Source organism: Neophocaena asiaeorientalis, unplaced genomic scaffold (assembly GCF_003031525.2).
Source record: "Neophocaena asiaeorientalis asiaeorientalis breed wild unplaced genomic scaffold, Neophocaena_asiaeorientalis_V1.1 scaffold150, whole genome shotgun sequence".
NCBI classification, from domain to species: domain Eukaryota; kingdom Metazoa; phylum Chordata; class Mammalia; order Artiodactyla; family Phocoenidae; genus Neophocaena; species Neophocaena asiaeorientalis.
In genome coordinates, this window is record NW_020176571.1 from 16,558,705 (window position 1) to 16,586,372 (window position 27,668).

General features: G+C 39.0%; 1 protein-coding gene across 4 annotated transcripts in view; it reads right to left on the reverse strand.

Moving 5' to 3' along the window:
• ABCC9 (ATP binding cassette subfamily C member 9) overlaps positions 1 to 27,668 on the reverse strand; it is a 146,216-nt gene that overhangs the window by 11,448 nt on the left and 107,100 nt on the right. For 3 of the 4 annotated variants that reach the window (XM_024733389.1, XM_024733386.1, XM_024733387.1), the window contains 7 exons: positions 18,074 to 18,176; positions 6,896 to 6,997; positions 6,193 to 6,313; positions 4,809 to 4,939; positions 3,986 to 4,064; positions 1,970 to 2,078; positions 280 to 383 (listed from right to left, as the gene is read on the reverse strand). In XM_024733389.1, coding sequence (XP_024589157.1) covers positions 280 to 383; positions 1,970 to 2,078; positions 3,986 to 4,064; positions 4,809 to 4,939; positions 6,193 to 6,313; positions 6,896 to 6,997; positions 18,074 to 18,176 — 749 coding nt within the window. The remainder of the gene's footprint in view (positions 1 to 279; positions 384 to 1,969; positions 2,079 to 3,985; positions 4,065 to 4,808; positions 4,940 to 6,192; positions 6,314 to 6,895; positions 6,998 to 18,073; positions 18,177 to 27,668) is intronic. The other variant, XM_024733388.1, reaches the window with a different exon arrangement.

Sequence of the window (27,668 nt, forward strand, 5' to 3'; positions counted from 1 at the left end):
TTAAACTGATCTATATCCATCAATGGTGGAAAGACTAAAGAGATAAATGTATTAATTGGAATATTTTGGCCTGCTCGCCTAGAACAGAAGGTTATAAGGTTTCATCCTCTTGCACCTGCTGCAAAAACACTAGATTTTGAAGTTGTCCTAATGACCTTTAGGAGATGATTTTAAATATAACGAGATTTAACACTAGAATTATGTGATTCCAGCAAAAAATGTAGATGTGTAGAATTCATTGCATATGTAAAAAATAAATGTATCATTTAGAAAATATACCTAGACCTCCTGGTAGGGATTTGACCATATTCTTCAACTGAGCAATTTCTAGAGCTTCCCAAAGTCTGTCATCCGTGCATTTGCACTCCGGATCTAAATTAAACCTGTAGGAAAAAAATCAGTTAATTAGTGAATAAATTTTAAAAATGATTTTTAATGTACATTTGCTTACTGCTGTTCTTTCCTTAAAATGTAAATCCTATTCGTTTTGGTTACTGCTGTATGCCCAGGATCTACAACAGTGCTTAGGATAGAACAGGCATTCAATTCATGCTTGATGGGTGAATGAATGACCTGAATGTTATGGGCAATGGTTTTCGATGATATCATTAGTAAGTTTAAATCCATGATAAGATTTGATACAATTCATTAAATTGGATACATCTACTTTCATATTATGTATAATATAACTTGAATAGTGTCTAGCAAAGTATTCCTACAGAACTGACATTAAATACATAAATCTATATGGGAACGTGCAATGCTATTTCAGATGAGCTATGCTGTACCAACCACGATAACAATATTCATAATAAATATATTCAGAGATATAGATTTACTATAATATTGCTAAATAATCTGATATGCCCAGAACTTTTTGTTTTGTTTTGTTTTGTTTTTGCAGTACACAGGCCACTCACTGTTGTGGCCTCTCCCATTGCAGACCACAGGCTCCGGATGCGCAGGCTCAGTGGCCATGGCTCACGGGCCCAGCCGCTCGGCGGCATGTGGGATCTTCCCGGACCGGGGCACGAACCTGCGTCCCCTGCATCGGCAGGCGGACTCTCAACCACTGCGCCACCAGGGAAGCCCCAGAACTTTTAATTAAAGTAATTTTACAATTGAATATGGAGCAATCTTACATACATCTTCTCTTCAAGACAAGGAATATTTAGTAAAAGGTGGCAAATACTTTGCAGTTAAGTAGATAGAGGAGGGGAGCAAGAGAGAACAGAGGGTGGATGGAATGAGAGCCATGATCTGGTGGATGATGACACAGTGGACTTTGGAGTTGGACTAACTTTATTTGGAATGGCAGTGCTACCACTTACTAAGTATATGAACTTGGCCAAGCTACAGCTTCTCTGAGGTTCAAAATCCTCATCTGTAAAATGGGGACAATAATATGAACACTAGAGCAGTGCTCTGAGGATTTGATGAGATGATATATCAATATTTAAAGGACCTAGCAAAGAGTAGATACCTCCATTCTTTTTTTTTTTTTTTTCATGAGAAACCACAAACCATGCATGGAGAAGGCTGTAGCAGCTTCTTCAGAGCAATTTCGGCAGAAGGAGAAGTTGTGGGTGACGGGAGGGACTCAAGGTGTTAACCAAACTCAGTATCTGCTGAGGCCAGACCAGACACACAAGAGATAGGCAGGGTGTCTGTAGGGTGGACACCTCAGAAATGTCTGCCAAGAATCACTGTCCCCAAGTACAGAGGAAAAAGTGACGTTTGTAGGGTCAGATAGAAGAGATGAACTTCTGGAGGCACAAAGGATGGGCTTCTATAGGTTGATTTAGCCACTCTAGGTGCCCCAATCCAAACTGTGGGACAGAACATTTGACCTCATCATCTTGGTGACAAACTTTCACGCCTACCTGAAAAGCAATTCTGAGTAAAACCCTCCTGTGAGCCAAAGGGTAAGTCCTGAGGCACATGGGTTTCTGCTGAATACGTCACCTACCGAATAGAACCGCTGAATAGTATTGGATCCTGCAGAATGATTGAAAGTCTAGAACGCAGTGTGTGCAGTGGCAGTTTTGAAATGTCTATCCCATCAATGACAATCTTCCCTGTTAAAGAAAAACAAAAATGGCGGCATGTAGTAAAATCACGAGTAAAGTAATATCTGTTTACAAATTGGAAGTACTTTCCTAGTTCAGAACTGAAATTCAGAAGAGGAAGCTTTCCATTTAAGTATTAAAAACATCATGATATGTCTCTATGAAAAATACACATTTCGGTGCTATCTGCTCTTATGTATTTTCTCCTAAAGGGACTTCCACTTTTTATGCAGTTTATGTGGTTCATACAAACCAAAAGTACTTTTTTTCCTCAGTGGTCCTCTTCCTTCCAATATTCCTTGATCCTATTCTTGGCTTTATTTTCCTTCACAGGACATTCTATATACATTTACTGATCTTTTTTAGAGTCTCTCTCCCCCAACTAGAATACAAGATCGTTGAAGATGGGCATTTTTGTCTGTCTTATTCACTCGTTTATTGATTGAACAGCACAGTGCATTACAAGTAAGAAAGTAGATTCTATGACATAGGTATCACATTTTGGTGAATTTTTCCACTGTACATAGACTTGCACAATCTTGACGTCCTTGCCTTTCCCTGATAGATTTATTTTATCATATCGCTTTGTGCAAAGACAATGTTGCTCTATGAGATGAGAATGCCCAGAGAAGAATGGCAACTGGAGTCCCTTTTCCAGCTGGATTTAGACCCAAAAGCAGGCAAGATGTTAGCTTAAACTTTCTTTCAAGAATAATATATTATCTATTAAAATCTCAGTCACCTATAATGGTATTAAAAACAGTCATCATAGTCCTCATGGGGCCTGAAATGATGTTTCTGGACTCATGAGAATATGGCTAATCTGTTTCATTATAACCACAGTTTTTTAATGAAAGATTTCAATCAGTTGTCTTTGGATCATGTAATTGGCTTATAATGCAAATCCCACAGAAAATCCTTAAAGTATCTATGTCTTATTGCCAGCCATGGAAAGAGCAAGCTGCTCACCTAGAGGCAGACACTTACCCTGCCACTGAATCTAAACCCCAAAGAACCTGCAGTGACCACAGTGCAACTTTGTTGTTCATAAACTGACCTCTTTATCTCACAGAGCTGTTGTGTAGATTAAATTAAATAATATAAACTGTCAAAGACGATAAAAATGTGAGGTACTATCACCATTATTACAATCATTACAGATAATAATAGTTAAGTACTTCTTGAGCTGATGGATCTCCTTTCATTCAAGATGGCATATGTGTTGGCCTATTTACAGGCCACTTGACAGACTAAATAATGACCTATTTTTTCTAAAGCAAAGATTAGATTACTTCCATGTTCGATATTATTAATAATTTTGTGGATGAATAAATATTTTTGTATATTGTCAACGTGTGCTTGGCACTTTACAGCAATGGTTGCCTCCTAACAAAATGCTCAACATCATTAAACCATGTTATTAAGAAGATGATGGTAAGAGTCATGCACCAAAATTAAAATGCAGATTACTTATCTTCTTTTTATTCCTTTGATGGAAAGAAATATATATATAAACGATATATATATATATATATATATATATATATATATATATATTTAGTTTGCAGGGAGCGAGACAGTCTTTTTCTCTCTTCCTTCCTCTTGAAATGCCACCTCTATCTGTTGCTATTCAAAATGGATGGCCTTGTTTTCATTTTACCAATTTAATAGAATGGTCTAATAATAATATCTAGAGCTGAGTTTAGGGCTAATAATTTTATTTCCCCAATTCTATGTTTTTTCTTTACTCCTAGACTGTTTATCTGGCATACCTGTCTCAAATCATGGGTTTCAGGACACAGAGTACTTATAAATATTTACTTTTTATTTCTGCAGGATTAGGTAAGTCGATGTTGCATTTTTTTTTTAAGGAAGAGCATCACACAGCTAATGAAAAGGTTTAGTTAGTAACTCACCATCAAATATATCAACCATTCTGAAGAAAGCCAGAGATAACGATGACTTTCCACTGCCAGTGCGACCACATATGCCCACCTAAGAAATCAACTGTCACTCAGAGAGAAGAGGACTCAGACAAAAGATAGAAAATAGGCAGAAGTATTTTTACCTTAGGTATGACACCATGATGAAACTGCAACTCTATGTAAACAGTTACATTAAAATAATCATTTTCTTCTCAGATGTCCCTTAGGAATTATCATTATTAAGCTAAAAACATGGGGTCTTCAACAAATCTTCAACGATTCCACTCTCTTTTGATTTCTATGTGGGTGTGTTGTTTTACCTTTGCCGCTTCATGTTTGCATTTAGTATACTGTTGACCTAGCAAACAAGTGTTCCACTTTATCTTCGAAGTGATGATTTTATAACAAAATGTAAAATGAGTCCATTTTTCTGCACACTTGCTCTTTTTACAATAACTAAAATAAATCATTTTGTGACTAGAGCTAGTACAAACACAAAGGTTCTCAAGGGGATATCTGGAATGGTCATGAGCCAAAAGCTAGAAATTTTGAAAAACATGCCTGTTGTTCACATTCTTGATCTTCATGGGAGACGAATGAATGGCAATACAACTTAGAGGATGTGTATTTTATCTGGATCCACTCTCTCCCTTTTCTCTTTTGTGCAAATGATCTGACCTATAAAGTGTAGGGAATGTAATGGAAACCCAGTGAGGCTGTGGTTGGCTGGGATGTCTAAAGAGCTCAGGTGGTAATGGAGTGGTTCCATCTGAGGGTTTGTATGAAATAAATCAAATGGCAGTGAATTCCATACCTTTTGCCCAGGTTTGATGTAAGCCTTGACGTGTTTAAGAACAGGCTTCAGATTATTTTCATATCTGACACACAGATCATGAATCTTGATCTCCCCTTCCTGAGGCCAGTGTTCTGGAACTTGAGAAGGATCTGGGGGGTGGAGATGGGGTAAGGGAAGAGAGAGAGAGACAAGAGAGAGAGAGAGGTAGAAAGAAACACACACATACTTATATACATTTATACATACACACATAATTTTTTTCTAAATTGAAAGTGGTACTGAACCAAGTTCTGAGTTTTTTAAATCAAAATTTCATTTAGAGTAAAAGCCTCTTGATTAAGAACTTTAAAAATAGCTTTTGTGTGTCTGTTTTGGAGCATTAATGGGCATCATATCACCCAGCATTCCATCACTCAATTCTATTCATAGTGGTTCATCTGTGAATGGATTCATTTGTTCACTCAGTTGGTCATCAAATATTTGAATGCTTCAAATGTGAAAGGTGTTGTGCAGGATGCTGGGAATATGGAGATGGAAGACATGCCTCAAGGTGCTCATTGTGCCCGGGGGACGCATGCAAGTGAGTTAGACCCTACAGGACTGCATGGAGAGTCACGTGATGGAGGCCAATCCGAGGTGTTCTGGGAGCAGAGATGGTGGTAACCCAAGAGTTCCAGGAGGGTTTCAAGTGGAGACGGTGCCTGAGATGAATCTTAAAGGATAAGAGGTAGGGAAAGTTGTTTCAAATATATAGAGGGAGAAGAACAAAGATATAAAGAAAGCATAGCATGTTGGTATGGCCCGAGTAAAAGGTGTATAGGTGGATGAAGAGAAATGAGAGTAGGTAGGTGGGTAAGGGTTGACTAACAAAGGGTCTAGCAGACTGAGCTAAGTTACCTGGAGTTTGTCCTTGAAGACCTCGAGAGCTATTGAAGGATTTAGGCAAAAGAGTGCATTTGAAGCATGAGATTTACATTTAAGGAAGATTAGTCTGTCCTCAGTATTGAATTTTCTGCCAGTTTTATTCTAGCAAGGCTAAGAATCTCAGTTAGAATTTAAAATCCAAGTCTCTTGCCATCTAAGTTAATACGGTCTGGAGAAAGAGAATAGAATAGTTCATAATTTAGGTTGGTAATTAATAAAGTCCATATATATCATTCTCTTTAAGTATTAGTAAATAATATCAATTTGGACTCTCGTTGTATCCAAGACTTTTCAGGCCTAAATAATCACATCTTTTTCAGATTCAGGTGTACCTTATCAAGCAAAGTCAAGATGAGAGGGGATTCTCTGGCTATTGAAGTGGAAAACAAAAGCAAAAATGACAGTGTGCCTGACACTCAACTAGTCTTTTTTTAAAAATAACTATTTAAGTGAAATAAAATGATATTCAGAACAATACCGATGGTGCCTTCATAGTTCTCAGACTCCATAGTTAAGAAACTGTTCACTTTCTTCACTGCCCCCATCTGGACCTCCACATCGGCCAAGTTCCTCACAACCCAATTCAAATAATTGGTTATCTGTGTTAGGCGACAAAAACAATGAACACATATAAAATGAAGTCATAATTTTTGTAAGCACTGGATATTAGGGGATAGGATGACTTGGACAGTTCATACAGGTACAATTCATAAATGCTGCAGGGTATCAGAGACCAGAGAGAATGTCATGGGATAAAGTTGGCAAAGAAAGTGTCTGCTCTTCTTCGAGGGTCCTCAAATGTCACTGTTCTGTGAACTGTCCTGACTTCCCTGCACAGTGGATAGTTGTATCTCTGTTTCCATTTACCTCATTTATAGTCATATGCAAGTTAGTGTCCCTAAATGTGTGGTGAGCAACTCAGGACAAGAATTCCAAACAGCCTTGGGAGAACTCTGACCAGAGGGTTTGAGGACTTTCTAAAAATTGGCTCGCAATATCAGAAATGAATCCATGCCATCCTAAAATGCTGGGTTTGGGCCCAAATCTACTATTATTTGCAGGCTGTCATCTTGTTATGAATTTCTAACTCCTCTCTAACATCCACGAATAAGAGTTGATAATAACCACATACAGAAAGTACCTCCAGCACTGCGCAAAAAGAGATTTTCATCCATACGTACCGTAAGTGCATACAGAAGACCTAAGCCCACCAATCCAGAATTGGAAGACCCACTAATGGATGCAATTGATGCAGTGAGAACAATGCAAGCTCCCAGATAATCCTAAAAAGGAGTGAGAAAAAAATATTAAAAGATTTTCCCCAGGTTCTTAAACCAAAGATCTCAATCAACCCAGGTGATCACTAAGAGAATAAACGCTACTCCTTGTGTATCCTGTTAAGTTTCGGAAGAATGTTACAGAAGGTATAACAACGCACACTATTAGGACGGAAAGGGAAACGATGCAAGGCTCTGATTATATTCGTGCAGATATGCTTTCAGAGACGTTAAACACCTGGTCAGAAATTAAGCTGCAATTTCTGGCACGACCAGGATCAGACACAGGGTTTTCTTTCTTCCTTTCTTTTTCTTATCTACTGCATTGTGTTGCCAGACAAGCAATTATTTTTGAACTTAACTTTCTACCTTAAATTTCATGTGTGCTTATACCAGGGTTGAGATTAGCTCTCTTGTATGCTAAGTCAAGGCCTTTGCAGAAGTTTGCCTCTAGTTAGCTTACTGGGATTTGTATCTGAACTATTGTCGACTATCTGGTCTCAGAGTCTGGGATATTAAATCTATAGATTTCATGGAAATAGGAATAAGTGTAATTTTTCTTTCTAAATTAGAAATATGGCATGTCTTAGAGTATCTGAATTGTCTATGACTCAATGATAAACTCTTCCGAGAAATTTAAAAAATTCATTAAGGCCAGCCTTAAACTCAAAGGAGAGATAAGGGACATCTGTCCATTTTCTAACACACTCTTCCCCATTTCCCAGCATTCTAGGCACTATTACGTCTTATCTTCTGAAAAAGAAATCTTTAAAACTTGTCATGCTGATGTGTCACACATGCCAGAAGCAGAGAGAAGTTCAGGCATGAACACTTTCTAGAATTATCTCAAGTCTCATCTCACTGGTGATGACCATCTCTAGAAAGATAACCTCTGCTACCTCAAAAGAATAACGAGTAACTAGGTGATGAGACCATAATGACAGTAATAGAGTGTTTAACATGCTGAAGTCAAGAATGCAGTTTCTCAGGGCTTCTCAACCCTGAGAAGCCACTGGTCAACCCTTCTCAACCACTGGCGCAGTGGCTGAGAATCCACCTGCCAAGGCAGGGGACATGGGTTTGAGCCCTGGTCCGGGAAGATCTCACATGCTGCTGAGCAACTAAGCCCATGTGCCACAGCTGCTGAGCCTGTGCTCTAGAGCCCATGAGCCACAACTACTGAGCCCGTAAGCCACGACTACGGAGCCCGTGTGCCACAGCTACTGAAGTCCGCGTGCCTAGAGCCCGTGCTCTGCAACGGGAGAAGCCACCGCAATGAGAAGCTCGCGCACCGCAACGAAGAGTAGACCCGCTCGACGCAAGAGAGCCAGCGCGCAGCAACTAAGACCCAACGCAGCCAAAAATAAATAAATAAAACAAAACTATAAAACTTCATATATATCTATAAAAGAATGCAGTTTCTCAAGTCAGCTAGCATGTGCACATCCTTGCCTCTTTTTAAATAGCACGAAAGATCAAATTGTTGGGGAGCAATCAATGATCCCAGCCTTGGAATCAGAGATCTGGGTTCAAATGATGCTTTTGTCAATTACCAGCTAGTAAGCTTAGATGAGTCATTTAAACCCCTTTGAGACTCAGTTTCTTCTTCGGAAAATAGAAATGATACCTAATTTACAGGGATTTTGAAAGGAATAAATAAGATTAAATATCAGTTATATTTAACCCCCTCCATGTAACAGGATGTCTTTTTCTCCCCCTGGATGATTTTCAAAGGTTTGAAGCAAGCTTAAAAGTTTGCGTGCATCATAAACATCAAAGGTTAAAACAGGCACTAAAATTTAATTCTGTAATGACTCCCATTATCTTTACATTATCTTGAGAGTTAATTCCTTGAGGGAGTAAATTCCACAGAGGTAGTAAATGCTCCTTTGATCGCTTCTTCCGATGTATCCATTTGTTAACAACTTGTCACATCCCAATCAGACAGTTCTTCCTTTTCCCCCTTTATTTGAAGCAACAACTACATGAATGCAGAATCTAACCAGCCCGGGCTGCTCTTTTATATTTTATAAATGCCAACGTGTTCCCAAAATACTTCCAAAATATTTACAGCAATATGAATTTTTCCTTCCCACTCTCTTGTGAAAGGTAATACTTTTAATGCTATGTTATAAATTTGTTATTTCCATATTATCTTTTCTAAAAAGACTCATAAAGCGCTTGTGTGATAAGTTTCAGAAAGTAAGTTAGCACCAGGAGATATTTCCAGCAGGATGCTCCCAGCTTGATATAAAGAAATATGCCAGTCGGCGTCTGAGAAATTTCTGTGGGCAACATACACTTTAAGGGTTTGAAGCAGGGTATGTTTTTACTAATTTTTGTTCTCCGTTTCCTCTCAGCCTACCTCATTGGAAAGAAGAGCCTCATTCATTCATCCATCTATCCATTCATTCATTCATATATTCTTTAAAAAGTATATATAACTTCCCTGTTTAGAATTATCAATGCCTTCCTATTGCACTTCTAATAAATTCAGACTCTGATGAATTACAAAGCCTTATATTATGTAAAGTCTGGAGTCTAGATCCTGCCTCCTCTGACCTTATTTGAGATTCCTTTCCTGCTCCTTCATCCTGCTGCAACTATATTGGTCTTCCTGTCCTTGGTGAGATAAGCTGGGACCTGGGACCTAGGACCTTTACTGCAGTGCTTGCACCTGAACCAATGAATCCCCCAAGCAAGAGAGTACAAAGAAACTACAAGGGACTAAAAATAACTGCACGCATGCGCAGCTCGGGTGATTATAATAAGATACAAAAAGGCCACAAACCAACTGCCATGTCTGAGGTGCCGGGAGCAAAAGCAGGATACTGCGCATGACCCCTGCGCACAGCACTACCAAGGGGGTGGGCAGACCACATAAGCCACGCCTTCTCCCCAGCCCACTGATCCTCCCTCACCCTCATCCCATTTAAGGAATCGGCTTGTCACTTCCTCGGGAAGTGAGGAAGCGCACCTGTTACTTATTTTCACTCCCTTGTGCTGTAGCACAAGTCCCAGTAAAACCTTGCCTAAATTTCTCCTCTGGCTTCTTATTAATTTCTTTTTCTTTTTCTTTTTTTTTTTTTTGTGGTAAGCAGGCCTCTCACTGTTGCGGCCTCTCCCGTTGCGGAGCACAGGTTCCAGACGCGCAGGCTCAGTGGCCATGGCTCACGGGCCCAGCCGCTCCGTGGCATGTGGGATCTTCCCGGACCGGGGCACGAACCCGTGTCCCCTGCATCGGCAGGCGGACTCTCAACCACTGCGCCACCAGGGAAGCCCTCAATTTCTATTAATTAAAGATTCCAAGGACCTGGGTCAGTAACATTGGGAACATACCAACTTTGTTTCTGCCACTGACTCTGCCTGAAATGTTTCCCAGAGGTCTCAGACACCAGGCTACTGCTCGTCATTTAGGAGTCAATTCTTAAATACACCTCTTTGGAGACCTTCCCTTCCTGATCCCACCCTCAGCCCTGGAGCTGTTCTCTAGCGCATTGTCTTGCTTTGTTTTCCTCCTCACACTTCGCTCTATCTGAAATGATCTTATTTGCTTATTTGTTCTCATGTTCATAGCCCATTTACTCTCACTAGAATCTAAGTCCGTGAAAAAAGAGTCTGTCTAAATTTTCCAGCAACAGGAATACAGTAATGCTAAGTACATTGTAAAGGCCCAAAGATTCCTTATGGAATTCATGACTGGATACATTGACCCCCTTCATAAAACATTCACTGAGTTCTTCTATGAGCCAAATATCTTCTAAATCCAGGCTTCTGATGTTTTTTTCTAAAGGACTCCTATGAGCCATTTAAGTCTCCACCAATCCCTTTTCCAGACTTAAGAGTTGAACATGTACAAATATTACAAGGATGCATATTTGACAAGGCGGGAAGCCCAGCACAAAGTTTTATGATTTTTTTATCCCCCGCTTAGAACTGATATGACTATCTTAGAAAGCTGTGCTATGTGTGTTAGGAGTTCTTTGCCTTTCTAAAGTGAAAAGTACTCTTAAGTCAAGAACTTCATCATTCAGTTCCCAATAATTATTAATTGTTTTGCTATTTCAATTGTACAGGAAAAGCTTATAAAATGCTGTGTTCTGTGTTACAAAGAGCAATCTGAATAGGACTGGAATAGAACAACGCTGCAACTGACATACCGAAACAACAGATTAATCAGAGTCTCAATAAATGGACATTAGACGTAGGCCTAATATAAATATTATAAAGGAAATGGAAAACATTACCCACTCAATCTCTCTTCCTCCCACCTCATTCCCTGTTAAGTTAATTTATTATGGATCTTTATATTCTATATTGGGCCCTGGGTTCCACCATTGTATAGAACTCAATGTTAGATTGAATCAGATAATACTTTAAACTATTTTCTATTGAATTGAAATGGTAATTCTGATAATAGATGGGTTAGCCTCATCCTGGCAATGAAACCAGCAAAAGAAGTGAAAACAAATGAAGAGAGAAAAGGGAGGGAAGAGATTGATAAGTTAAAGCCAGTATATATTTTCCGTGTCTCTCTCATTGAGCTAATGTTTTCAAAACTACTTGTAAGGTTTTTTTTTTTTTTTTTAAACATCTTTATTGGGGTATAATTGCTTTACAGTGGTGTGTTAGTTTCTGCTTTATAACAAAGTGAATCAGCTATACATATACATATGTTCCCATATGTCTTCCCTCTTGCGTCTCCCTCCCTCCCACTCTCCCCATCCCACCCTTCCAGGCTGTCACAAAGCACCGAGCTAATATCCCTGTGCCTTGCGGCTGCTTCCCCCCAGCTATCTACCTTACTACATTTGTTAGTGTGTATACGTCCATGACTCTCTCTCGCCCTGTCAAAACTCACCCTTCCCCCTCCCCATATCCTCAAGTCTGTTCTCCAGTAGGTCTGCGTCTTTATTCCTGTCTTACCCCTAGGTTCTTCATGACATTTTTTTTCCTTAAATTCCATATATATGTGTTAGCATACAGTATTTGTCTTTTTCTTTCTGACTTACTTCACTCTGTATGACAGACTCTAGGTCTATCCATCTCATTACAAATAGCTCAATTTCATTTCTTTTTAAGGCTGAGTAATATTCCATTGTGTATATGTGCCACATCTTCTTTATCCATTCATCCGATGATGGGCGCTTAGGTTGTTTCTTGTAAGGTTTTCAGTATGATCATTAGACATTATTTTAATTCTTAGTCCAGTAGATAGAACATACCAACATTTACATGTAAAGATAATGTAAAGAGATGTTTTTGACACCTCAGCAAAAAGGCATAGCTTTTTTTTTTTTTAATTCATAGGAGCTTTTATTCATAAGAGGTCAATAAGTATTCCACATACCCTCTACTCTCTCTTCTGGTTGTGTAACCTTAAATAGCCACTTGTGTAACATGTACTTAATGATACAAATCTCATAGGGCTTTAACAGCATAGGGCTAAGAGAAGGCTCTGTGGGAGGAAGAGCTTTGTGCAACATAAACGTGCCAGGCAGCCTCCCCAAACCCTATTCCTATCCCTGGAATGCACATGACCTAACGATTGTTACACCTTGTTCTGCTACATTTATATTATATTGACAGACTTTTGGGGCCACTTTTCCTCTCTGTAAATAAGATACAATATGAAAAGGCTAGAAGTTATAAAAGTCACCTGCTTTATTCCTCTCTCTCTCTCTTTTTTTTTTTAGTTAATAATAAAATAATAACTAACATTTATTGGTCATTTGTCACATGGCAGGCAGTGTGCCAACAGCTTTCCCTGCCTTGTCTCATTTTTTTTCTTATTTTTTCTTTTGTTTTGTAGCACCTTTATTGGAGTACAATTGCTTTACAATGGTGTGCGAGTTTCTGCTGTATAACAAAGTGAATCAGCTATACATATACATATATCTCCATATCTCCTCCCTCTTGCATCTCCCTCCCACCCTTCCTATCCCAACCCCCTAGATGGTCACAAAGCCCAGAGCTGATCTCCCTGTGCCATGCGGCTGCTTCCCACTGCTATCTATTTTACATTTGGTAGTGTATATATGTCCAATGCATAACTTTTTGAAGCACCTTTAGAGCAAGTTTTTCAGGAGATGAACCCACTTCCCAATTCCACAGTCTAGTAAGTTCAAATAGATACAAGAGCTTAAAAGCCAAAATGTCTGCAGTTTAGCATCTAAAATGGTTATTTCTCATAAAAATATTCTTCATCATTTTCTTTTTTAAAAAAGTGCTATTCGTGCTGTCTTCTAGTTATATCGATGAGATACTTTTCAGCTCACTTCAGGATTACTACTTCTGCTCAATAACGTTTTTTTTTAAAGTAACTGGAGAGTTTTTGGAAGCATTTGATCAGAATTTTACCTCAATCTGCATAACAGAGGAAGCTCCTTTGTGCATACCGTTTATCAAGAAATCTCATAGCAAAACCACTAAATTCCAATCACTTTCTTTCAAATACAACAAGAGTAACAGACGTGAGAAATTGATAGAGCTTATGTTAGCTTCCAGTTTTCCACTTCCTTTACCATTAAACAGTAAGTTTAATGAATTATAAAGTGACTCTACCTTTCCACACCCTCTTTCCTTTCCATCGCAAACATGTGAATAACAAAATGGCTTAAAGGCAGTAAGTTAAGAAAGGAGAAGCAGATAGTCTGAATAACTCACACACAGGAGGGATTACTAGAAGCACAAATTCTTCTGCTAAGGCTTTCTACATCCTACCCAACCAATTCAATGAAAAACGCCTTCAGTCAAAACGATACAATGGAATGAGAGATTCTACTTAGGAAATAGAAGCTACTACATACGTGAATGACCACTCTCAGAGAGGGCCCAACAGCAGGACATTTTTATAAGTATAGTGATAAATTATAATTTCCATTGACTTTGTGAGTTCAACACTCCCCTCCAGAAGGGAAGCCTTTGATTCCTATGTCAAAAGAGAAGCCTCTTATCAGATTTCTAGTGATTCAATAATTTCTCTATCTATATGTGGGATTATAGTAAAAACTGTTAATTTTCCATACCACACCCTTGTAAATAGTTATCAACAACACTACCTTTCTCCTTCACATAGCCCTCAGAAGTCCATGTCTATGGTTCCACTGAGTGCCTGGGTCTTCACATTACAAGATCAACGCACACCTGTCTATAATGGAGTTATGAACATACAAAAAAGCTCTGTGCTGTTTCACACAATAGACTCTCATGCAAGCTCACCCTGAAGACTATTTTCACTTTAGCCTGTTGATTCTAAAGACTTTTTTTTGGCTTCTTGATGTGATTTTTCTTTTATCCTTTCACCATACACAGCAAGACAAAGCCTTGGAAAGACACCCTTTAGATAGAGTTACACAATTTTCATAAATGGAAACACCGATGCCAAAGAACTGGAATTGTTTAGTTCGGAGGGATGAAGAGAAAACCCTGTGCTGAACAAAAGAACGTAAGCAGCATTCAAAGGTTAGGCTGTCGTGACACACTGCACATGACTGTGGCCCACTTCACTTGGCACCCAGAGGCGAAACACTGCCCTCCACTGCCAAAGTAACCTGGGTGGTCACAGTCTGGCTACTTTCTACCAGCCAAACTATTTTATTCTTTTAGATTCTTGTCCTTTTTAATTGGAGTGTGTTGTGAACTTTATTTTTTTCCCAATTCAGAATAACTATGAAATGAACATGGTAGGTAGGGCTACATCTTCCATAGGGAACACTGTTCAGCCAGAGAAAGGGAATAACTTGTAATTGTCTTAACACTTACCTAACATGACCAGGAAAAGAAAGAAGAGCCATATGTAAATAAATATATATATATATATATATATATATATATATATAAATAGATAATTAAAAAAAAATGGATGGGGCTCAGGGATTTTCCTGAATTTAAAAATGGTGCTTTTACTCTAGTTTCCCTTCCTTCTCCTGGAGATTGTCCACAGAATTCAGTGGCATTGTTCTGGAAAGCTAAAATTGAGAATGAAGAGAAAGGGAAGAGAAAAACAGCCACAGAAAACTATGATAAGTTTTCTCCTCTTTCTCTCCACTTGGGTCATGAGTCCATGAATTAGAGTTGGTGAAATACCCAGATCTGCATCAGGAACTCTGTTGGCGTCTTCTGAGTTATGCCCAATGCTGCCCCCCTCCTGGTACGGTTTAACTGTGCTTCTGCTATGGGAGCTCCAAGAATAGTTGCTACAGCAGATATTTTTGTTAATTTGCTGAGTAAGATATCAGAGAACAGGGAATGGAGGGGGCTGTGTTGATACTGTAGATAAGGTCCATGCAGACAGAGTCACTGGGCCAAATAGAAATTTTCATTACTTATTTTTTGTAAATGACTTACAAGGCAGAGTATGTCCAGCTGTGGGGTTCGGAGAACATTTCACACCCCAGTCTCCAAGGTCCTGTTTCTCAATGTTCATATTTCTCATATTTTTGACACAAGATCCATTTCTTTCAAATGGAAATTGTATCTCCAGTGATGCAGACACATCCATAGAAGCATAGTAGTAATGAGGTCATTTACATGTATATGATTGGGAGAAAGGTTATTTCCTTATTGGAGTTTACTCATTTTTTAAATTCTTTATTCATTATTTTTATTCATTTTATTTTACTTTATTCATTCAACACCCCTACTGTGGCATATGTTCTTAGATTATAGCATTTATATCCAAATAAATATTCTAATATTCTAAACATTCTGATTCTAATAAAAACTTTCGGTATACCCAAAGAACAGAAAGAGAATAAATCTGTTTTACGTTGGATCTCTGGGATTGTCTAGAAGCATGTGTGTGTGTGTGTGTGTGTGTGTGTGTGCGTGTGTGTGTGTGTGTTGTGTGTATACCCACATAAACTTACCGATACATAAATTCAATAGATGAAAGAGACAAATCATCCACAAAGGACTTTGGACCTTGACTTCTATCAGCAGATACGCCTGGAATGTTGCAGTAAATCAGCAAGTTTCTTACCAAATTTTATATTTACTAATCAGAAATAGAAGCAAAGGATTCTTTAATGTTTTTGTGTTGGTTTTTAAGGGAGAGATCTGGTAAGGCTAGACAGCAAATCATGGAAAGAGTATGATACACAGAAAACAAAGAAAAGACACAAAGACAAATGTGTTATAAGGTAACAGAATGAATGGCAGATTCCACCCTTCCTTTTTCACATATAAGTATTTTTTTTTTAGACTTCTGCAGGTAGAACTAGAATTCTTTTATATTCAAGTAGGTCCAGCTGCCTTTAATGGGGGGGGGCGTGTTTAAGTAGCGGAGTGTGAGTCAAGCTAAACTAACCCATTCTGAATCTGGCTGCTGTTCCTCTCTGAATTTTTCCTGACCTTCCCTTTCTTGGCAGTCTGAAGGCTCTAATATCTTGTCTTCTGGCTATGAGAGCAGAACATATGGTTTGCTTGAAGATTCTTGTTAAACATTTGTCCATTAACCTGACAGTAGGAAGTGCTAAAGAGTAGAAGCAGGAGTCAGGTCAGACACTCACCTCAAGTCCAAAGCAAACACACTTGCCCCTAAAAATCATACTTGATCTTCAACTTCAGGAAAATCAAATACAAAGGTAACTACTGATATTTTCTCCCTGTGATATTAGGACATTCTTTGATGAAGCTATTTCATCATTAGTTCTGTTATCAGATATGATTTCTTTTCCTTGGAGAAAACAGATTTAAACAAACAGAAGCTTAAAGCAAGGAATTAGGGTCTGGGTAAGATCTAGGAATAATATTTTGGTTCTAAGTCCTAAACACTTCAGCTGCCTTTATGCTAGTTATAGATTATTCAGGAGAATCTGCCCTGCCCCCTCCCAATCCCCACAGCAACCCGTAAGAAATTTCCTACCTAAAATTTGTGACATATAATTGTGTTATGTTGCTGGATAATTTCTACACAATAACTAATATAGTAGTAGAGAATCTCTGTAAACCATGAGAAATCATGGCAACTACAGCTCACAGGGGGATCCAAGATTCCCTACCAATCTGTATCCATCCGTCAACAACTCAGATTTTAATCTGGGCTCCTTCATTTCAACTTTGTCAAATTCCCATTACCATCTGCCCTCTCTGGTCCATTGAGTTTTGAAAGAAAGCGTGCATATGGTAGTAGGGGTGATGAATCAGCAGAAGTGAGGTTCTTACAACTGCATGAGTAAACCTCCTTTTCCTTTTCACAAACTGAGAGATAATTATTTTTTTAAAAAAGATGACGGTCAACTCATCATTACTACCAAAGTGTCTTATTCATTATGCAGACCAGTCTGCAAACAACATCCTCTTCCCTGTGGGGCTTGGGTCTCACCTGTCTCCTACTTCATTCATACCCCAACTGGTTGGCTTATTAACCACTTACCAGGGCAGGTACTGTTTCAATTCATTTTTTCATCCATCCATCCAACCATTCAAAAGACATTTGTTGAGTGCACTTGCCAATCAGTGAGCCAGGGGATTTATATTATTATTTTTAATCCTAACACCCCCATGAGGGAACATTCTTGCTCCTGTTTTACAAATGACAAACTGGGACTTGGATAAATTCATTAACTTGCTAGACCAAGTCTGTACGATGTCAAAGCTTGTGCCCATTCTTCTACTTTATAGAGGGCAGGAGAAGGCAACAGATGATTCATCACAATTTTTTACATTTTGGGCTAACATGTTCTTCCACGGGCTTAAAAGAGAGAAAGTCGCCACCTCTTCCAGGTCGGTCCAGCTCAGTTGACTAAATGAGTACATCTGTTCACTTGTCAGATGTGCTCTTTTGGAAAAAAAACCTGAAGTTATACAAATATTTGCTATTCCATTAACTTATATAATCTAGCGACTAATGAACACAAAATGAATTTTTGCATTTGGGGCTATTTGTCTTGCCATTAGCTAAAAACATTATGACAAATTTCACCCGTAACATAAACAATCCTGAGCTATTTTAAAGTTCAGAAAATGCAAAGCGAGTGCTGAATCTCAGTGGAAGCCTAATTTTTACAACTGTCTTCCTCTTTGCATCAGGCCTCTTTCCTGTGTGGTTTCCATTCCAAAATCATGCAATGAACATACCGTTCTGACCTCTAGCCATCTGTTGGCAGCTGAGAGGAATAAGTAGGCAATGTTGTTCGTGTCTGTCAGTTCCAGCATTCGCTGCTTAAATCTGGTTTCATGCCTGCCGAAAACAAAAATATTATTATGTTAGCTACACAACAGGAGAAATAATAAAAAACAGTCACACTTCCTACTACACTATTTACTCAACACGGTGACAAACTGATGGGGTGGAATGACTAGTAAATGGACTCCTACTTGCAAATAAAGGCCAGCTGCTACTGCTCTCCTGCACCCTTACTGAGAGATGGTGTGGTGCAGTGTTTCCTTCCTTTCTCAACCCCTGCTATGGAAAGGAATCTTTCCAATGACAAAGTCCTATTAAAGACTGTTTCATAAATTTCCACATAATGATGGTAGCCGTGAAAACAAGGCATGGTCTATGTCGCAAGTGCCCTACAAAAACCAGAAGAAGTTGTACAGAGATGCAACATACTCCACCTACTTTTTATTGCATGTGTTTTACTTTTCCACATGGCATGGTTGGAGTTGGGTGGAAGGTACTAGAAGAGACTCAGGGAAGACAGGAAAATATGCATTTGTAACAGGCAAATATATACTTAAAAATTTTTCTTTTTGCTCAGTGTTTCTGGGACTCAAAGAAGGAAAATGAAGTGGCAAGAAGTGGAGGATGGGGGTCCTTGCAAATGACAGATGTCCTTGTTAAGCAAGATATCATATAATCCCAAAGTTTCAAACTATTTGTAAGAATGGTCATTACATGAAAGAAACTCTTGGTGTGTGGTGCTGACAAGGGTCTATGACACATACAGTTTAGATACTGATTCTTGGCCAAATTAAGTTCATTCTAGGGAATTAACATAATCAGATCAAATTCTGTGTAACCTGTGTTATAAAGGAAACTTCTAATAAAAACCTCATCCATTCGAACGTGTGAGCTACTTCCCCAAGAAACTCATGTTACATGGTGATAAATCTTTTCTACATCGCAAAAATAGCCTCTTTTTATTTTTCAATTATTTTCCCTCGGTAACAGAAACAATGGAAAGCTGGATCAGAGAACCAAAATAACTAGTTTGAAGGCTGGAGGAAATGCCAAAGGTTTGTTCAATTTTCTGTGGCCATGGCTTATCTTACACAGACCTCCTGTCTATGTATTATGTTTGCAAGAAGCAGCCAAATTTCATCTGACAGCCCGGTGGTAATTCCTATTTGATAAGAGACTGCTCCAAGTCCCCCCAGATCTTCAAATCAATTTTCAAAAGTTTATAATAAGCAATCACTATGTCAAAAATGAAGAAGTCCAGGGTGGGGTGTTCACTTGGCCCGTGAAGCTGTCCATACAGGCCAATATAAAGCAGATACTTGATGTTTATCCAATCAATCTGATCATTCCAATATGCCAAACCAGAAAAATCAGATAATTGAGTCAGACAGCAACATCTGAGCTACACTAATCAAAGGATACAGCCACCAGAGCCAAATAATGACCTCACTTTGAGTTATGTAGCCTTGACCCAAATGCCATGCACAGGAGGACCTGTGCTGAATAGCAACGCACTGGGGCGGGACTAAGCAGACGGAGAAAGAGGACTACCCTGGTGATGACCCTTTTAGAGATGGACAGAGTGAATAATTAAGGTAGGATGACTCATAGGGTTACAGGATTTACGGAGATAGTGGATTTCAACTGTAAACAGATATAGCCAATTCTGTATTTGCATGTTAGAATGTCAGAAACATTCATCAAGCACGAGCACTAGGTGAGACATTAGAATATATATGTCCGAATAAGACACGACCTCTGCCCTAGAGGAGCCCATTGTTTAGTGAAGGAAGGAAGCATGGTATGAACAAGTAAGGAAGGCACAATACAGAAGCCAATCATAACGGCCCTATGCGCAAAATGCTACGTGAACATAAAGGAAGGCGATGATTTGGACTGATCAGAGGATCAGAATGGTAGGGAATGGGGTGGAGGGTGGGGAAAGATGGATTAAGTAAGTTTCACAAAGGACTAGGAAGATGGTCTGAGTGAGGTTTTAAGAAATGGGCTGAATTTTTCAGGTGAACAAGGGGGACAAAGCACTGGAGGTATCAGAAACAACATGAGCAAAGGAACAGAAGTGAGAAAACTCAACATGTTCAGGGGCTGGAGGAGACAGGGCCTTCTCCCTAGAGGGCTGTGGTGATGGAGAGATTGGGGGTGGGGGTGGGGGGCGTTTGGACCAAAGCCTGCGGACTCCACTTGAGATGAACATCAAACACTTCACTGTGACAAAGTGCTTTGTCTGGGGTTCTCCTTACTCTTCCTTTAGTTTGGGGATATTGTTGCAGATATACTCTTAAAGAGTTTGTAAATGGAGCTGGCAACAATCTGAAGCAGCAGTGAAAGGGGAGGGGTGGAAATGCAGCGAACATTCTTTCTGTGTGTTTCTATTTGGCAAGAACCCTTCTGTTTTCCTAATGGAAACTTTGACACACTCAGTCTGTATATTTTCATCCACATCCAGCTCATCTTTTGAACATTCTTAGACCTTTATTCTGTCAGACCACAAAAAAAAAAGCAGGAAAGGTCACTGAAATCTCAGTCTAATTTAACTGTGATCCTTTGGTGGTAAACTACTTGAGGGAGTTCACGACTGCCTGTGAGCACACCGCGAACCCTGAACGCAGGGGAGGAAAGCAGCCTAATCAGTAAATATGAACTTTCCAAAGCGTTGAGGACTCTGGGGACTCTGACTAGCCTGAAAGAAAGGAAGAAATAGATGGAAGAGAATGTGTTTGATTCTTAACCACAGGTTACCAAATGTGAAGATTCTAGAATTTTTTTCATGGTAGCAAAACTATCCCCACATTGTAAAACTTCCTTTCGTTTAAAAGCGCTGATGTTGGTGGTACGTTACGTTTACTTTAAAAATGAACCGTGAAAGATCTAAATCTGGATGACTCTGATGCATGTACTGCTACATAAAAGTTGGGTTGTCTTTCGTGTCTTCCAATCATCATTCACGTCTTAGATGTCATGTAACAGTTTGTCTTTCTTACAGCTCTCTAGAATTTTCCTGATGTAAAATTAGAAATAGTCAAGCCAAATTCTGCTCATGTGTCTGGTGAAGAAGGTAAGTGAAAAAACTAAACGTTGACTTTTTTTTTTTTTTTTTTTTTTTTTTTTGGGGTAACAGCCGCTCCACGGCATGTGGGATCTTCCCGGGCCGGGTCACGAACCCGTGTCCCCTGCATCGGCAGGCGGACTCTCAACCACTGCGCCACCAGGGAAGCCCTAAACGTTGACTTTTGATCAAGTTTCTCTTTCATGCTAAATCATCATTTCCTTCAAAATGCTTTATGTGATTCCAGTCCTCAGCACTCTCGGAAAATGACCTGACCTTGTTCTTCACCAAGAAAATAGAGGCTGTTTTCAGTTGAACCCATCAACTCTTCCACCTACCAGCTTGCCTGAATCCAGTCACTGATTATCCCCCACCTGCCATGTTATCCCATCCATTTTCTCTGTGGTATTTATCTCGGTTAGAAACAAAAGGCCATGTCTTTGGAGTCTTTCTATATCCACAGCAAGAGTAGCAGCTAGCATGTGTTCAAAACTCAAATAAATTAACTTGAAAGGACTTGTTTGGTGAAAAATGTAATTTTTAATATGGTGTACTTATGAGTACCACTGGGCATTGCTGGCTACTATTAGAACATAAATCTTATCTTAATACCTACATTCAAAGTCAATAAATGGTTTTACCATCTCCAATAAGAGGCACTGCACACTCTGATGGGAAAACACACCACTGTGGAAAGTATAAATGCTTCACAATGAAACCTAGGTAGATTTATGTAGAAATTCTGTGATGCATCTTGTAGATGGTGGCTGTATCTTTATATTCTACTTTTTGACTCAGTTATATGTATATATATATACATATGTGTAATACAAATATTTCTTAGGTTAGAAAAATCTCTAATTGAAATCAATACAGATCACCACTAACTGCTCAACAACCATCGACAGGAAGACACTGGAACTCACTGAAAGAGATACCTCATATCCAAAGACAAAGGAGAAGCCGCAATGAGACAGTAGGAGGGGTGCAATCACAGTAAAATCAAGTGCCGTAACTGCTGGGTGGGTGACTCACAGACTGGAGAACACTTATACCACAGAGGTCCACCCACTGGAGTGAAGGTTCTAGACCCACATCAGGCCTCCCAACTTGGGGGTCCAGCGGGAGGAAGAATTCCCAGAGAATCAGACTGTGAAGGCTAGCAGGATTTGATTGCAGGACTTTGACAGGACTGGGGGAAACAGCGACTCCAATCTTGGAGGGCACACACAAAGTAGGGTGTGCATCAGAACCCAGAGGAAGGAGCGATGATCCCATAGAAGACTGAACCAGACCTACCAGTTAGTGTTGGAGGGTCTCCTGCAGATGCGGGGGAGGCTGTGGCTCACCATGTGGACAAGGACACCGGCAGCAGAAGCTCTGGGAAGTACTCCTTGGAATGAGCCCTCCCGGAGTCCGCCATTAGTCCCACCAAAGAGCCTGTAGCCTCCATTGCTGGGTTGCCTCAGGCCAAACAATGAACAGGGGTGGAAACTCAGCCCCACCCATCAGCAGACAAGCAGATTAAAGTTTTACTGAGCTCTGCCCACCAGAGCAACACCCAGCTCTACCCACCACCAGTCCCTTCCATCAGGAAGCTTGCACAAGCCTCTCAGATAGTCTCATCCACCAGAGGGCAGACAGTAGAAGCAAGAAGAACTACAATCCTGCAGCCTGTGGAATGAAAACCACATTCACAGAAAGATAGACAAAATGAGAAGGCAGAGGACTATGTACCAGATGAAGGAACAAGATAAAAACCCAGAGAAACAACTAAATGAAGTGGAGATAGGCAACCTTCCAGAAAAAGAATTCAGCATAATGACAGTGAAGGTGATCCAGGACCTCGGAAAAGAATGGAGGCAAAGATCGAGAAGATGCAAGAAATGTTTAACAAACACCTAGAAGAATTAAAGAACAAACACCTAGAAGAATTAAAGAAGAAACAAACAGAGATGAACAATACAATAACTGAAATGAAAAATACACTAAAAGGAATCAATAGCAGAATAACTGAGGCAGAAGAACGGATAAGTGACCCGGAAGACAGAATGGTGGAATTCACTGCTGTGGAACAAACAATGAAAAGAAATGAAGAGAGCCTAAGAGACCTCTGGGACAACATTAAATGCACCAACATTTGCATTATACAGGTCCCAGAAGGAGAAGAGAGAGAGAAAGGACCCAAGAAAATATTTGAAGAGATTACAGTTGAAAACTCCCATAACATGGGAAAATAGCCACTCAAGCTCAGGAAGCACAGAGAGTCCCAGGCAGGATAAACTCAAGGGGAAACACGTTGAGACACACAGTAATCAAACTGACAAAAATTAAAGACAAAGAAAAATTATTAAAAGCAACAAAGGAAAAATGACAAATAACATACAAGGGAACTCCCATAAGGTTAACAGCTGATTTCTCAGCAGAAACTCTACAAGCCAGAAGGGAGTGGCACGATATATTTAAAGTGATGAAAGGGAAGAACCTACAACCAAGATTACTCTTTCTGGCAAGGATCTCATTCAGATTCAACAGAGAAATCGAAAGCTTTACAGACAAGCAAAAGCTAAGAGAATTCAGCACCACCAAACCAGCTCTACCACAAATGCTAAAGGAAATTCTCTAAGTGGGAAACACAAGAGAAGAAAAGGACCTACAAAAACAAACACAAAACGATTAAGGAAATGGTACTAGGAGCATACATATCGATAATTACCTTAAATGTGAATGGATTAAATGCTCCAACCAAAAGACACAGGCTCGCTGAATGGATACAAAAATAAGACCCATCTATATGCTGTCTACAAGAGACCCACTTTAGACCTAGGGACACATACAGACTGAAAGTGAGGGGATGGAAAAAGATATTCCATGCAAATGGAAATCAAAAGAAAGCTGGAATAGCAATAATCAAATCAGATAAAATTAACTTTAAAATAAAGAATGTTACAAGAGACAAGAAAGGACACTACATAATGATCAAGGGATCAAGCCAAGAAGAAGATATAACAATTGTAAATATATATGCACCTAACAGAGGAGCACCTCAATACATAAGGTAAATGCTAACAGCTATAAAAGAGGAAATCGAGAGTAACACAATAATAGTGGGGGACTTTAACACCTCATTTACACCAATGGACAGATCATCCAGACAGAAAACTAATCAGGAAACACAAACTTTAAATGACACAACAGACCAGATAGATTTAACTGATATTTACAGGACATTCCGTCCGAAAACAGCAGATTACACTACACTTCCTTCTCAAGTGCACATGGAACATACTCCAGGGTAGATCACAAATTAAGCCTTGGTAAATTTAAGAAAATTGAAAACATATCAAGCATCTTTTCCAACCACAATGCTATGAGATTAGAAATAAATTACAGGGGAAAAAACTGTAAAAAACACAAACACATGGAGGCTAAACAATGTGCTACTAAATGACCAAGAGATCACTGAAGAAATCAAAGAGAAAATCAAAAAACACCTAGAGACAAATGACAATGAAAACACGATGATCCAAAACCTATGCGATGCAACAAAAGCAGTTCTAAGCGGGAAGTTTATAGCAATACAATCCTACCTTAGGAAATAAGAAAAATCTCAAATAAACAATCTAAGCTTACACCTAAAGGAATTAAAGAAAGAAGAACAAACAAAACCCAAATTTATCAGAAGGAAAGAAATCATAAAGATGAGACCAGAAACAAATGAAAAACAAATGAAGGAAACAATAACAAAGATCAATAAAACAAAAAGCTGGTTCTTTGAGAAGGTAAACAAAATTGATAAACCTTTAGCCAGACTAATCAAGAAAAACAGTGAGAGGACTCAAATCAAAAAAATTACAAAAGGGCTTCGCTGGTGGCGCAGTGGTTGAGAGTCCACCTGCCGATGCAGGGGACACGGGTTCGTGCCGCAGCCTGGGAAGATCCCACATGATTACAAAAGAAAAAGGAGAAGTTACAATGGACACTGCAGAAATACAAAGCATCATAAGAGACTACTACAAGTAACTCTATCTATGCCAATAAAATGAACAATCTGGAAAAAATGGACAAATTCTTAGAAAGGTATAACCTTCCAAGACTGAACCAGGAAGAAATAGAAAATATGAACAGACCGATCACAAGTAATGAAATGAAATTGAAACTGTGATTAAAAATCTTCCAACAAACAAGTCCAGGACCAGATGGCTTCACAGGTGAATTCTATCAAACATTTAGAGAAGAGCTAACACCCATCCTTCTCAAACTCTTCCCAAAAATTGCAGAGGAATGAACACTCCCAAACTCTTTCTATGAGGCCACCATCACCCAGATACCAAAACCAGACAAAGATACTACAAAAAAACAAAATTATAGACCAATATCACTGATGAATATAGATGCAAAAATCCTCAACAAAATACTAGCAAACAGAATCCAACAACACATTAAAAGGATCATACACCGTGATCAAGTGGGATCTATCCCAGGGATGCAAGGTTTCTTCAATATATGCAAATCAGTCAATGTGATACACCATATTAACAACTGAAGAAGAAAAACTATATGATCATTTCAATAGATGCAGAAAAAGCTTTCGACAAAATTCAACACCCATTTATGACAAAAACTCTCCAGAAAGTGGGCATAGAGGGAAACTATCTCAACATAATAAAGGCCATATACCACAAACGCACAGCAAACATCATCCTCAATGGTGAAAAACTGAAAGCATTTCCTCTAAGATCAGGAATAAGACAAAGATGTCCACTCTTGCCACTATTATTCAACATAGTTTTGGAAGTCCTAGCCACGGCAATCAGAGAAGAAAAAGAAATAAAAGGAATCCAAATTGGAAAAGAAGAAGTAAAGCTGTCATTGTTTGCAGATGACATGATACTATACATACAGAATCCTAAAGATGCTACCATAAAACTACTAGAGCTAATCAATGAAATTGGTAAAGTTGCAGGATACAATATTAATGCACAGAAATCTCTTTCATTCTTATACACCATCAACGAAACATCAGAAAGAGAAATTAAGGAAGCATTCCCATTCGCCATTGCAATAAAAAGAATAAAATACCTAGGAATAAACCTACCCAAGGAGGTAAAAGACCTGTACTCAGAAAACTATAAGACACTGATGAAAGAAATCAAAGATGACACAAACAGATGGAGAGATACACCATGTTCTTGATGAAAATGACTATACTACCCAAAGCAATCTACAGATTCAATGCAATTCCTATCAAATTACCAATGGCATTTTTTACAGAACTAGAACAAAAAATCTTAAAATTTGTATGGAGGCACAAAAGACCCTAAAGAGCCAAAGCTATCTTGAGGGAAAAAAATGGAGCTGGAGGAATCAGACTGCCTGATTTCAGACTATACTACAAAGCTACAGTAATCAAGACAATATGGTGCTGGCACAAAAACAGAAATATGGATCAATGGAACAGGATAGAAAACCCAGAGATAAACCCATGCACCTATGGTCAACTAATCTATGATGAAGGAGGCAAGGATATACAATGGAGAAAAGACAGTCTCTTCAATAAGTGGTGCTGAGAAAACTGGACAGCTACATGTAGAAGAATGAAATTAGAACTCTCCCTAACACTATACACAAAAATCAACTCAAAATGGATTATGGACCTAAATGTAAGACCAGACACTATAAAATCGTTAGAGGAAAACATAGGAAGAACACTCTGACATAAATCACAGTAATATCTTTTTTGACCCATCTCTTAGGGTAATGGAAATAAAAAACAAAAATAAACAAATGGGACCTAATGGAACTTAAAAGCTTTTGCACAGGAAAGGAAACCATAAACAAGACAAAAAGACAATCCTCAGAATAGGAGAAAATATTTGCGAATGAATCAATGGACAAAGGATTAATCTGCAAATATATAAACAACTCATGTAGCTCAATATTAAAAAAACAAACAACCCAATCAAAAAATGGGCAGAAGACCTATATAGACATTTCTCTAAAGAAGACATACAGATGGCCAAGAGGCACATGAAAAGATGCTCAACATCACTTATCATTAGAGAAATGCAAATCAAAACTACAATGAGGTATCCTCTCACACCGGTTAGAATGGGCATCATCAGGGAATCTACAAACAACAAATGCTGGAGAGGGTGTGGAGAAAAGGGAACCCTCTTGCACTGTTGGTGGGAATGTAAATTGATACAGCCACTATGGAGAACAGTATGGAGCTTCCTTAAAAAACTAAAAATAGAACTACCATACGACCCAGCAATCCCACTACTGGGCATATACCCAGAGAAAACCATAATTCAAAAAGACACACGCACCCCAATGTTCACTGCAGCACTTTTTACAATGGCCAGGTCATGGAAGTAACCTAAATGCCCACCGACAGACGAATGGATAAAGGAGATGAGGTACATATATACAATAGAATACTACTCAGACATAAAAAAGAATGAAATTGGGTCATT